Here is a 14,410-nt window from a genome sequence, read left to right as displayed (position 1 = left end):
CACATGATCCTTCAGAGATCATTCTGATATGCTAATGGTGCACAAGAAACATTTATTATTATTATCAATGTTGAAAACAGTTGTTCTGAAATAAAATTTGTATTCAGGATTTTTTGGATTAATAGAAAAAAAAAATCTTACTGACCCCAATCCTTTGAACAGAAGTAGCTGCCTGCTATGCCATATTTTAATCTGAATGCAATTCTTTTCTGTTATTGATCATGTGTTATATCTCTCATAAGAGAATGTATTGTGGTTGATGTCAACAACATGCAGCACAGCTGCCACTGAGTTTAGCAGTCATCTTTTCATTTTGTTTTTGAATGGAGTACACCTATAGAAATGGCTTTTCACACTTTTGAAGTGCACCTCAAAGGATACAACCTATTTTCTTGAAATCTCTAAGAGTAATAATACAAAGAGCCCTATTGATGCACTAATGATGTACAAGCTGCTCCTGGTGGTTGTCAATATTCTATTGTGAAGGTTTGAAATGACTGACTGGTTCCATGGTAATACTTACATCATCACAGACCCCAGTGATGAAAGCCAATGGAAAATGGAGATGGAGCCTCCATGGGTTCAAGGAGGGCTAATAACATGAAGATGTTAACCTTGATATGTTTATAATGGATTAATTCTTTCTCATTTGTACCTAAAACGTAAAAAAGACATCTAATGCACTATAAAAGAAATAGTTCACTTTAAAATGTAAATTACCCTATGATTTAATCACCCTCAAGCCATCCTAGGTGTATATGACTTTCTTCTTTCAGACGAATACAATCGTTACATTAATTAACATCCTGACGCTTCCAAGATTTATAATGGCAGTAGATTGAAACCATCAGTATGAAGCTCAAAAAAGTGCATCCATCCATCACAAAAGAACTCCACACGGCTCCGGGGGGTTAATAAAGGCCGTCTGAAGCAAAACGATGAGTTTGTGTAAGAAAAATATTCATATTTAAAAATGTATAAAGTAAAATAACTAGCTTCCGGCCAAACAAACATACGCAGTCTACTTGTGCCTAAAGTGCAACTTGCGTCATGGCATAGCGTATATCAGCAGTACGTTGCATTACTCGCACAAGTTGCGCTTTAGGCGCAAGTAGACTGCGTTTGGCCGGAAGCTAGAATTTTACTTTGTAACGTGTTAAATATAATATTTTTCTTACACAAACTCATCGCTTTGCTTCAGAAGGCCTGTATTAACCAAGGGGGTAATCTATCAGCCGGAAACTGAAGCTTCCCCGGGCGCCGCCATTGATTAGCAGACCATCACCTGTTGTTAGCATTCCATTGACTCCCATTCATTTTGGCGTCACTTTGACAGGGAACAACTTTACATCTGAGGCGTTTAAAGACTCCATTTGTCCATTATTCTTTTCTAAAGAAACACGAAAATGTATAAAAGGCTCCATTACCTTGTATCTTACGTTATGGCCCCGTAGAAGCAGTTTTTGTAAAAATAGGCTAACGATTGCGTCATAACCACGCGGCTCTCTGTCGCACAGTAGAGAAATTACCGTATGGACAGGAGGAGAAGCTTGCGGGCAATCGGGGGGACATGGAGGCAAAATGATCAAATAAATAATCAGAATACTTAGCAAAAGTTGCTCCTGCTCCTAGCTCATGGACACCTATTCACAATCTCTGTCTCTGCAAGTTTCGGAAGGGAATGATTCAGATTTCTCTTGGCACAGCTACTAGAAGACAGACAGGTTGCTCACGTCACATCTACGTCATCAAGCTCAGTTTGCTTCTAATTGACTTCACTTTTCTCAGATGAATCCAATGGGGTCGCTGTGTCCATTTCTTTTACTGTCTATGGTATTAAAGGTGAACTAAGTAACTTTTTTACCTTAACCGAACAGCTTCGGAGTCATTGGAATGGTTATATGACTGTTTTCGGGTTGAATGGTGGTCTTCTCGCACCCCTCGAGCGCCTGTGAGACGAAAAACCACCCTTGCAACTTTGGGCCGGCGGGCCGCCGGCCGCAGCATCAGGAAGTATCGCGTGATATCAGGTCTCGCGATGTAACAAACTGCTTTACGGCACTGCACACATATACTATCTAAACATTTATATGCTAGCCTTCTGTGTATCATACATACCTCAGTGGACATGGCTCCGTGTGTTCGCCGGGTTCTTTGAAAACAAATGCACATGACCAGCGGGAGAAGATGGGACGAGCCAGCCAACGAGTTTTGACGACAGTGTTGTCAAATTCTTGAGATAATCCCTCACTGATTAGACAGTATAAATTATTTTGGCTATTTTAATTCTAAGCAAAGTTCTGTCCCATGTCTGAAGAATCTGTATTTGGATTTACAAGGTGTTTAACGAAACTATCACATCTAATAATAATTATATTCTAATATTCTAATCTAATATTCTCACATCTAATATTTATTCGTTCTTTTAATTGTAATAGCTAAATCTGCCTTCTGCAAAGGTGAAACACGTAAAAAAAGTAAATAGCCTATGTGATGATTCCACTGAGCAAATGACTGTCTCACTCTCCACACTCAGTGAGCTTACCTAGACAGTCTATGACGCTGATAAATCAACTCACTATAGGTTTTGAGACACACACACACAGCCGACGTGTCGCATGAAATAAACCACACCAAGGGATTCGGGAGCTGCTTATGTAGTCCTAGTGAAGAGACACGAAATAGAAGCAGAGCAGAACTGACTAACAGTCTGCTCTTTGTAGAACTTCGATTTCTTTCGGCCCATTTAAAAAAAAAAAAAAACAGCTTAATGGGGGATATGAAGATTACTCCCGAAGTGTTGGAGCAACTACTACAATTATACAATCTTACTCGTCGGGAGTTTATTGAGACGTACCAGATTCAGCCGTTGGTTTACATCCCTGAGTTACCGGCCAGCGCCAAAACAACATTTGTTATTGTTTACACTGTGATTTTTCTCCTGGCTCTCATTGGCAATAGTCTGGTTGTCTATATTGTCTTAATAAAGCGCGGGATCCAGACTGCCACAAATATTTTCATCTGCTCTCTAGCCGTCAGCGACCTTCTGATATCTTTCTTCTGCATCCCGTTTACTCTGCTACAGAACATCTCCTCTGAGTGGTTTGGGGGTGAGTGTCATTTCGAAATAATTTGTATTAGTCTATAAAACAAAGTTTGTAAGGATGTATGCAGATGTGAATTTGCAGTATGTTGTTTTGCACGTTTTGTTTGCTGTTGACTTCCTCTGTTTCATTCCAGCGAATTGGGTTAGCCTATACTGTATACAGCTTTAGCTGATTTCAATTCGTCTTAAATGACAAAAATGCGAAAATTTCTATACCTCATTTAAAACACACATGCCAAGTTCTTCCAAATAATCTTTGATTAAATGTTGTTTCATCATTTATAAAAATAAAAATAAAAAATTCTACAAAAGTTTTGATTGAATGTAATAAAAGATTTTTGTCTAAGCTAAAGACTGTCTTTGGAATTTAACTCTTTAAACATGTACATGTTTGTAGGTGTGTTGGTGTGCAAAACAGTCCCCTTCGTTCAGACCACTGCTATTGTGACTGGGATTCTCACTATGACCTGCATCGCTGCGGAGAGGTACCAGGGGATTGTACACCCTCTGAAAATCAAAAGACAGTGCACCCCACCAAGAGCATACCGAATGCTTGGTATGTAGATTTGTTTTTGCAGTATTTGAATGCATACTTTGCATTACAAATCTAATAAAGCCTCTCAATAGTGTTTTCTTTCTGTGTTAGTGGTTGTCTGGATTGCAGCCATGGTGATTGGATCCCCAATGCTCTTTGTTCAACAACTAGAGGTACTGCTCAGATTTTTTTTTGGCTGAAAAATTACATTCCATTACCTTTTTTAATTCAACATCCCAGCCAGCTTTTTCAAACATTAGCATTCAGGCACTGCATAGATGTACTGTGATTTCTGTGGGTGTATTACCATTACAAACTTGAGGATTTCCCCAGGGTTTAGCTTGTTAAAGGTTGTCAGGTGCCTTGTGGAAAAAAGTATATACAATGGTGGTCAAGAGTTTGGAATAATTAATATTTTTTAATTTGTAGGTGTTTGTAGGTGTGTTGAAAAAAGACAAGTTATTTTAACTTTGAACTTTAATTAAAAACGTTAGTCATAACTTTTAATTCAGCAAGGACTCATTAAGTGACAGTAAATGCATTTAATGTTACAAAAAATATATTTCAAATACCAAAAGTCATCAAAGAATCCTGAAAAATATATATATATATCACAGTTTACACAAAATATTAATTAGCAAAAACAACATTGATCATAATAAGAACCACTATTATTAATTTGCCACCTATAAGAATTGATATTAATTCAAACATATTAGAATGTTTTCTGAAGGATCATGTGACACTAAGGACTGGAGTAATGATGCTAAAAATACAGCTTTGCCATCACAGGAATAAATTTAAATATATAATAATAATTCACAATATTATTTGATCAAATAAATTCAGCTTGGTGAGCATAAGAAACTTTAATAAGAAACATTATTTCAAAAACATGAACAGATCTTAATTATTCCATACTTTTGACCACCACTGTGTAGGCTATTCACATAATAACATCAGTCCATTTCGGTTTTCATAGTCTACTTTGTTATTTCAAATCCCTCTGTGTACAGGTGAAATATGACTTTCTGTATGATCTCCATCATGTATGCTGTCAGGAGCGCTGGAGCTCGAGCGCCCACAGGAAGGAGTATGCCACCTTCATTCTAGTGTTCCTCTTCCTCCTGCCACTTGCGGCCATGCTGATACTCTACACCAGAATTGGCATTGAGCTCTGGATTCGCAAACAAGTTGGGGACTCAGTTCTCAATGCCATGAACCAAAGGGAGGTTAGCAAAATGTTCAGGTAATCTTTTTTACCTTATCAGCACACGCTGTATATGACTGCCTCTGATCTAAATGACTATTGCTTGTTTTATAATGTTGTCTTTTTAATATGTAACTGACTAAATATTTAAGTGCTGCTAATGATTACGATCAGACACTCATTATGCAATCATCCCTCTTAATGCAACAGAAAGAAGCGAAGGGCCATCAAGATGATGGTCACCATTGTTGTGCTGTTTACTGTCTGCTGGGCACCTTTCCATACAGTTCATATGCTGTTTGAGTACAGTAAGAACATCAAAGTGTCTAGTAAAATATCTGGTAACACTTTATTTTACAGTGTCCTTGTTACATATGTTACATGTACTTACAATAGTATTAATTATGCATAATTACATGCAACTAACCAAATCCTAATCCTACCCTAACTCTGTAGTAAGTACATGCACTTAATTAATATTACTCAGTACTTAAATATATAATTACACTGTAACAATGACACCGTAAAATAAAGTGTAACCAAATATCTGTGCACATTACAGTCTCAAAGTGTGTCTTCTTTCAAATTTCAGCTTCGCTTTCTTGTTTCCAGGTTACCTGAACAAGAAGTATGATGACATCACAATCAATATGATTATTGCTGTCACACAGGCCATAGGTTTTTCAAATTCTTTCAACAATCCTATTATCTACGCTTTCATGAATGAGAACTTCCAGAAGAACTGCATGTCCACTCTTTCCCTTTGCATTAGGAGGTCTAGTCACCGTGTAGATGTGAAGGACAAATCAAAAGTTACTTATTGTAAGTCTGCCAGACAGGATGAAGATATCTCTGTCATGCCCAGAATACATATTTGAGCAATCTGCAAGATCAAACATGCGAACATCTTTGTCATCTCTGAAGGAGAGAATGTATGTTGAGAGCAATAGAATGTATGCAAGATGTATTAGATACTGGAAACTTAGATATCTAATCTAACGGTTATCTATTTTAATATATTTTAAAATATAAATTCATTCCTGTGATGGTAAAGCTGAATTTTCAGCATCATTACGCCAGTCTTCAGTGTTACATGATCCTTCAGAAATCATGCTGATTTTCTGCTCAAGAATATTTTCTTTTTATTATCAATGTTGAAAACGGTTGTGCAGCTTCATATTTTTGTTGAAATTGATCAAATGTTTTCAGGATTATTTGATGAATAGAAATATCAAAAGAACAACATTTATTTAAAAAATAAAATCTTTGGAAACAATATAAATGTATTTACTGTTACTTTTGAGCAGTTTAATGTATCCTTGCTGAATGAAAGTTATTAATTTCTAAAAAATAAAAAATAAAATCAACTTAAAAAAAAAATTCAACCTGTGTATAAGCATAATATAATATAACATAATATAATATAAGTGTATAAGCATAATATAATATAACAGAGGTGTAATATAACAATGTTTAAATAAATACATTTGAAAATATTTTGTCTTTGCTGTGTGATAAAATGTAGTGTCTGCAAGTCCACTCATAAGATTTCTGCTTATGGCAATTGGGCCAGAGGCAATCACTGTGGACAGATGGCCAGTCCATCACAGGGCTCTCACACACACGGGTGTGTATAACTGTATAACTGTATGTCCTTGAACTGTGGGTGACACCGGAGGAAACGTGTAAAAACTTCACACAGAAAGGCCTCATGGCCTAATTAATAATTATAATATACTGTATATATAAATGATTTCATTATTAATATTAAATGATATGAAAATTATTAATAATAAATGATATGATAATTATTCTGTCAGATACACCGTATTGATCTCCTTGTGTCTGCTTGGTTTGTCAGTCATTGTCAACTTGAGTAATTGTTATAGTGAGCAACAAAATTAAATCCTTTATCTTGAGGTCCGATGTCATTTAATGGCGCGCGACTGACACCTAGCTGTTGAAAATCGAAAATTCATAATATCAACGAATTAGATTACTACTCGTTGTTTAATAAAACGTTTAGAAATTTTACCATCTTATTTGTCAGTTAGTAATGTGACAAGTTAGTTTAGATAACTAGAACATTTTCATTTAAAGCAGTCGTGTGACTTACAAATGATAACTATGAATTTGTTGGTGTGATGTTAATTAAATATTCAAAAAATAACACTTTTTTCACTTTCACATATCACTTTCAATCTTATATTTATTAGAACAATTATTTAAACATTTTTTTAATACAAATTTGATTTGGTATCGCTTTTCAGTCAGGCAGTACCTCATTATACTATTCCACCGCTCCGGCATAATCTCGGGCACCTACAGGTCCTTCTTCCTTTTCCTCGTCCCTGAGCGAGCCGACGCCAAGATGGTGAGTCGATGTGAACAAATGATTAAGAAAATCTGACTTAATCTTCTCCATCCAACGATATTATAATGTCACTGCGAGCGTGAAGCACACTACGGATATATAATAATAAATTGACAGTTTCATTTAAAAGATATAATGTGTACAGATATGGTTTTGGTGGACCGTAAGATGATGGTGTCTCGGTTCTTACCATCGTGCTACTGTTAAACAGTGGCTAGCAGCGTTAAAATGTTACATTGTTGTCATAAGCGTGTATCCGTAAACCTGGAATTAGATAGATATTAGTTGGGCTCAATACTAAATACTGGGTCCAGACAAGCTAATGTAGCTAAAGCGCTAACCATGGTTTCATGCTCATAAATTGCAAGTGTCTTGTCCTGAAAAGCGTTAATCTACTTCTATACAAGATGTTCACGTTTCATTTTTAATAATACTAATAGATAGTATTGGGTTTTTAACCATACATTACTGTTAAGTAACTGTTCTGAGTAAGAAAAGCTGCTAACATATATTAATTCTGCGCTTTGAAAAGTGCCTTTCTGCAATTTTTTCATCAAGCCACCTCAATATTTCAACAGAAAGTATCTAGATAGAATTTTAATCGAGTTCTAACAAATGTCTCTCTTTGCAGAACGACACAGTCACTGTCAGGACCAGAAAGTTTATGACAAACCGGCTGCTTCAGAGAAAGCAGATGGTAAATCAGTGGCAAACTTTGTATGCTGGCTTATTGTGATTTAGTGTGGATTTTTAGAATGCGTTTTGCTCATTCATTCTTTACTATTATTGTTTCAGGTTGTCGATGTCCTGCATCCAGGCAAAGCAACAGTCCCCAAAACCGAGATCAGGGAGAAGCTTGCAAAAATGTACAAAACCACCCCAGATGTGGTCTTCGTCTTTGGCTTCAAAACTCAGTTTGGTGGTGGCAAGACAACAGGTTTTGGCATGATCTACGACTCTTTGGACTACGCCAAGAAAAATGAGCCCAAATACAGGCTGCAAAGGGTACGCCACTGACTGATTCTTGTAGGGCTGCACGATTAATCAAAATAGAAGTGTGATTTAGTGTGATTATTAAGCCGTAAAGGCTGCAATTTAGTTAAATATATGTGCTACCTCTACTTTGAGTTTGGGTCTCATATAATGTGCATTTGGGAATATATCTTCCCAAACTTGTAATGAGAAGCACTTGTAACCTAGCTGATTTCAAGGACTTTTTGCGTGTCTTTGCAAGAATAATAGCTTGATTTTGTTTTAAAAATTTAAGACCGATAAATATTGTAATTTTGACTCTTGTACTGTGAATTTTTTTTTTCTTAAACTTATTTTAGTGAATATAAGAGTAATATTTCATGTGCTTTAATAGTAATTTTGTTACGAAATCACAATGTTTGGCCAAAAATTGTTCAGTCCTTTCAAACAAGCACAGCAAACTTTAACAATTGCATTTTAAATTGCAATCACAATTTTCTATCAGAAAAAAATCGCTAAGTTTATTTTCCTCAAATCATGCAACCCTTGATGCTTGCTACAAGTGGATGGAGTTTCTTACAGCACTGGTAGTTAGTCTACTATGCTGCTTTATTTAGAGTTAGCTTGAAAATCAAACATTTAAGGTTGTTTTGTCTTTTCTACTCAGCATGGCCTTTATGAGAAGAAAAAGACATCCAGAAAACAGCGCAAGGAACGCAAGAACAGAATGAAGAAAGTTAGAGGAATCAAGAAAGCCTCTGTTGGTGCTTCTGGCAAGAAGGTAAGGTTCAGTTTTGCTTTATCAGTTCCTGTTTAGGCTTCCGAGCACTTTTGTTTCTTCTGCCCGTGATAGATGTTTTTGTCGTCACTCTCGGTCATAATATGTAACTTGTCATCTTTCCTCCATTATCAAATCTACATCTGGACTGTAGAAGGTAAACACTTTCACAAGTAGACTAACTGTTGTGGAAGGAGAGTCTGGAGTGATCTGAAAAGTTGACTCCAGACATTTAGCTACTATGTTGATGGCTAATGCTTTTGGCCAGTATGTGGTAGAAAACAATAGGCCATAGTCCCCCATAAGTAGTGAAAGTAGTGTAGTCACTAATAGTGAAGTGCTGGAATATTTAGTAATCTGTAGAACAAGCTATATTGTAGTTGCTCTCTGAAAACTATTTGCAAATTCATGCGACAATCTGTTTTCTGGGGCGTAGCAGGAAAGTCTGCATTTCAGAGAGCATTTCTAGACATTTCTAGTGTTAGTTGAAAGTTCTCACTTTTGTCCGATCTTTTGCTCTCTTTTGCTTCCCTCGGATGTTGACAGAAGTGAAAGACTTGAGGTTTCAGGAGAAGGTAGAGTAGAGTGGCAATCGGCATGTTGTGCTGATGTGATCCACTTTTACCAGTTACTTGAAGTGCTCTGCATGTTCAATCCTAATGCCTCACCCCACTTGCAGATATTTAAAAGATCCTGTGTCTCTAACATGGATACAAATATCTATTTTCATTTATGTACTTTAAATTGTTCCAGTCATCCTATTTGGCTATAAGTCGCTACTAATTTGTAGCATGTGGTTAGCATTCACTCATTTGAGGTTAACTAGCCACTTGACTGCATGTCTGCAAGTGTGACCGTATCCCCTGGAGTATTCAGAAACAACCTGTCCCTGTCATACGCGCCCTTGAAGTGAGCATTTATCATTGATAGATGTGATATTTAGGGATTTTGTATAGGTATTTTGTTTGTAGTAGTTTAAGACTGGAATGTTTTATATAAATCTCACTGTAATGCCTTTTCTTTCCTCTTACAGTAAGACCTTCAGGGAAGACCATCGGCCTGAAAATGTTCTTGTACATTGTCAACAAATAAATTCTTTAAAAAAAGTGAATCCTGATGTCTTTGAGTGCTGGATTTTGATGTTTTGGCTTAAAGACCCCCTGTGTTGAAAATCAAGTTTTTAATGTTTTTTGTCTGTGGTGTTTTTAATGTGCTTTAAGAAAACCATGTGGAAATTCATAAGTCAACACCTGAGTATTTTGTCCTCAAAACTGCAGTGAAAAGTCTAAAAAATATGGTTTGAAATCGCTGGCGTTACTTGTCACAAACTACCTTGTAACCAATCACGTCAACGTGCCGGTGGACTTTAGCATAGTCTCAAGAGAAGCCAGGTTATCCCGGAATATTTTTCTGTCAGGTGAATTATGTATATGTTGTGATGAACTACCTTTCTACAAGGTACAAGATTTTTACAAGGCAGCTGTCTGACTGAGATTGCGAAAGGTAACATGGTTTGTGTAACATTAGAATTAGCACATTATTAGCTGTTTGATAAAGTAGTCAAGCAAAAGGATAATCATATGTTATCTGTCCGACGTAAGGAGCGATACCATTGTGCAGCATTTACTACAGTAAGTTGAGTAAAGTTGACAGTGGATCTCTGAGCTGGTGAAGGTGGGGTTAATTTGCATATTAATGGGTCTGTGTATACAAAATGAAGCATGGGTGTAGTTTAAATGTAATTTTGGTGATCAAAGATGAGTTTTAAAGGATGCAATTGACTACAGGGGGAATGTTAAATAGCATGTAAATGTTAAACAGCATAGGACTCCAATGTCAGCAATATACAAAGTAAACCTAGCACAACAATTGTTGCGTCACCTGAGCTCATAGTCTCCTGATTGCTGTCCTATTTAATTTGGACTATTAGTCACTTGTAGATATTTTGGTTCTGAGGCTTTTAGCTCTCGTTGAAGTTCAAGTTGTATGTGGAGACATACAAAGGAGTGAAATGTCTTAACTCTCAAGTTACATAATGTAAATGTTTGAATAAACATAAAACAGAAACTATACACAGCCTATAAAACTCTCCACATAGCTAACCTGTTGAAAGAGTAATCTAACTATACACATACAACACACACTTGGATTTACATGTGGAACAGTGCAGTGGTAGAGAAGATAGTGAGAGTGCTTAAACTCGCACTAGACCCAAGTTATGGACAGCTTTACAATTGTTCACATTCTCTGCTCCCTTTCTGTATACAGTTTATTCCAGTTAATATAACTTAACATCATGATGGTAAGATTAGCCTATGTGAAGTCTTCAATTTCTAAAGCGTAAAAAGCATAAAAATAATTAAATAAATGGTTCTTAGATTGTTTTATCTGTGTAGCCAGAATATAAATACAGTTTTTCTAAACAAAAACATTTTATGTAGCCTATTCTATTAATAGACATTAATAATCATTATTACAATATCAAGAGCATTAATCGACAGTAATGATCCTGTAATGAGCACCTTCAGATGCAGCTTCATGTTCCATTTTTGCAGTGTAAAGATGGCTTTTGATAATGATAACATTTTATTGGTAACAGTCTATATAGTATTCTGATTGATTTTTAAGTAATTGGTTAAATTTAAGTATTTGACACAAAAGACAAGACAGGTAATCATAAAAATGCTGCTGGGAATCAATTGGAAGGGGCCGCTTAATGGAAAAGTTAATTTCTGATCCTGGCAAGGGGTGGCAGTTGCAGTTTGTAATTAGGTGTAAATTGCAGAAATGAAAAAATAAACTTGACTTTTTGGAGAATTCAAATAGGGTGTTTTAAAATCTTCTTAGTCACCAAATTTTGTATTCCAAAAGTTTGTCTATGGCACTGCCACCTTGTAAAGTTACTGGACACTTTGTCTACGTATTGTAAGTAAATGATGTTAATCCGTTGCTACACCGTGGAGTTCCGAGGGTCAGACACAGTATTTTATCTAACTGTCTTATTTTGTATTAAACCTAGCTTGTCATTAATTAGTTAAGATATGCTGTCATTTGAAATTTGAACATGGATTTTTATTCTTATTTTACATTCTTGGAACGTTAGGTCGTGAATATTTGCCTCAAAAGTCATGGAAATTTGTGTGTGTGTATAATGTTTGCACTGTTATGATGAAAGCAAGCATTCCTGAGAGTGCAGAAATCGAGTAGGAATGAAGAGATCAATGCACTCAACAGATGCTGTTATCTACAATGCTCATTACTGCAACCTTTCATGCAACAGGATCTATGCGACTATGGTCAACACTTTTCATGATTAGTTAACCTCGACAGCTGTAATATTAATAACGTAGAAAAAGATTAAGAGAGTTCCTTAAGTAATACTTATTTAATATGAACAGGTGTTAGCCAATCATAGCAGTGGGTGTTTAACATTAAAATCTCACAGCAGACGCCCCTTCCAACAGGGCTAAAATTAGGTTTGGAAATGGCATCAAGTGTTCACTGCGCACTAAATATGATGCAATAGTCTAATATATAATTCAAGGTCGGGTAGGCAATTTGTTTTATTTTTGCTATACTGCTCGAAACTCTCTTCACATCCTGATGGCAATATTAGAAGTGGTCTAAATAATAAAAAAATTACTTACTGTATATCTTATGTGGAATTCTCAGGACCAAAAAATGTTTGTCCAATCATTGCATTTGAGTGCTTGTCAACATATGTATTTTCATAGTTGTAGACACAGACAGCCACTGAGCACCAAAAACAAACAGCAGCCGCCTTTTACAGTTCTTCCTGAACCAAAACAACGATCTTATGCTGCCTTCACGCCATCATAACTGTAAATACGAGATGGCAACCTGTGACATTCTACCCGGAGCTGTTCACTCAGACTCGGATTTATGCGTTACTGTCAACACTATCAATGCTGAAATGAGTCTGCAGCAGTACTAGTAAGAGCTCTGTAAGTCGTTTACGTTTATTATTATTGCAATGTTATGTGATTTGAGGCATGAGGTAATTTAAAGTCATATTGCGTGATGCTTTGCAGAATCTGCTCTGTCTCTGTGTGTTCATGTGTTTTGGAGGAGGCGTGGCTTTAGATAGCTCTGAAGGGAGGGTGGGAGGCTAGCTGCTTGCTATTGCTAGCCTCTCTGAAATTGCCTACCCTACCTTTAAATGTTTGGATACAACAAACTGAGCAAGAAAACGCAAACCAATTTTACCAAAGTCAACCTGAACTAAAAAAGATTCCAGTGCAGAGTAATTGTCAGCTCATATCGATTTACTATTGCATTGCAGCCTGTTGTTGGTCTACGAAAGAACTCAAACCATTGGGCTGTGGACCCTCGATCCGGCAGAATTATGATAGACATGAATGGGATTGTGTACTTCTATACAATGTAGTTCATTTTTAAAAAATCTGTGTGGACAGCTCAAGTCTTCTTAAATATGTGTCCATGCAATTAATTAGCAGCACTGACCTGTTCAAGGTCTCCTGATGTGGGGTGGGGTGTTAACAGTCTCTGACAGTCTTGTGCAAATGATGTCTGCAGGGTTCCCATGTAACCACAGTAACCCCGGGCGCCTGTCTGCAGAGAGCTGTGTTGGCCTAGTGATTAGTGATTCATAAAAACAGTGAACCGGAGGGGGAAAAATGAAGATTTTATGCCTCTTTGTGTTCCTTCCTCAGGGTATTGCATTTCTCAGAGGAATATTTTAATGACAACGCGCACAGGTGCATTGCAAAGCACATACTAAGCATGCACTGTGTTCTGAGACAATACTTTGTATTATTACTTTGTAATAGCAAATTTCTTGCACTAATTGGTTTCATGTATGTAGATCAAACAATAAACGATCTACTGTTGCTTTCAAGGTTTCTTTGGCAGTTAGACTAAACTGACTCCCCTCCAACAGTTGATCTGGGGCTGGAATGCCAAAATTTATTTATTCAACTTTATGGATATTATGCAACGTGCGTGCAAGACCTGTTCGACATCTTTTTTGAAGAGTATTTCATTAGAATGCCTGTAAAAAAGCTATTAAATGTGCACATAATCACAGCTTGTGGATAACAATAGTGTTTCCCCAAGGATCTCAGACGTTTGCATTGCATTATAACATTTATTTGCCTGGCAGATGTCCTTACCTTGGGCAATATGATTATAATTATATTGTGACACTGCTTAAGGCGGCGCTCTTTCCGCGCAATATGATTTCTGTACGAGGCAGATAATCTGTTACACCAGAACCTGATTGATTTCAAACCTCTAAGTCAGTAACGTCAATCACTGGACTATAATAATAAAAAAATAATAATAGCTAATAATATGGGTTAGCATTTGCAACGACATGAAGGTGATTAAACGATGACTGAATGTTCATGTTTTGTGTTCCAGAACTGCCCACTTCGCGGCACTGTTTGCCTGGT

At 36.6% G+C, this 14,410-nt stretch overlaps 2 protein-coding genes across 3 annotated transcripts; both read left to right on the top strand.

Moving 5' to 3' along the window:
• Window positions 1-2,770: 2,770 nt before the first annotated feature.
• On the top strand, window positions 2,771-5,729 carry qrfpra (pyroglutamylated RFamide peptide receptor a; the record flags this gene model as incomplete). Its single annotated transcript, XM_081351213.1, has 6 exons — window positions 2,771-3,110; window positions 3,504-3,662; window positions 3,753-3,814; window positions 4,658-4,890; window positions 5,062-5,159; window positions 5,464-5,729. 6 exons carry the CDS (start codon window positions 2,771-2,773, stop codon window positions 5,727-5,729), a joined length of 1,158 nt encoding a protein of 385 aa, XP_081207339.1.
• Window positions 5,730-6,788: 1,059 nt separating this feature from the next.
• rps24 (ribosomal protein S24) lies at window positions 6,789-10,086 on the top strand. Of its 2 annotated transcripts, none has more exons than XM_081350710.1 (5): window positions 6,789-7,225; window positions 7,857-7,922; window positions 8,021-8,230; window positions 8,865-8,978; window positions 10,009-10,086. In XM_081350710.1, exons 1-5 carry the CDS (start codon window positions 7,223-7,225, stop codon window positions 10,009-10,011), a joined length of 396 nt encoding a protein of 131 aa, XP_081206836.1. In that variant the 5' UTR covers window positions 6,789-7,222; the 3' UTR covers window positions 10,012-10,086. The 2 variants fall into 2 exon arrangements, with proteins under 2 accessions (XP_081206836.1, XP_081206835.1); XM_081350709.1 differs by lacking the exon at window positions 10,009-10,086 and adding an exon at window positions 9,522-9,555 and having other exon boundaries at window positions 7,171-7,225.
• The last annotated feature ends 4,324 nt before the right edge of the window (window positions 10,087-14,410 follow it).

This window comes from Scardinius erythrophthalmus (genome assembly GCF_964197995.2).
Source record: "Scardinius erythrophthalmus genome assembly, chromosome: 21".
Lineage (NCBI taxonomy): Eukaryota > Metazoa > Chordata > Actinopteri > Cypriniformes > Leuciscidae > Scardinius > Scardinius erythrophthalmus.
Note: the sequence above shows the minus strand (reverse complement) of the source record. Positions and strands in the feature narration are given on the sequence as shown.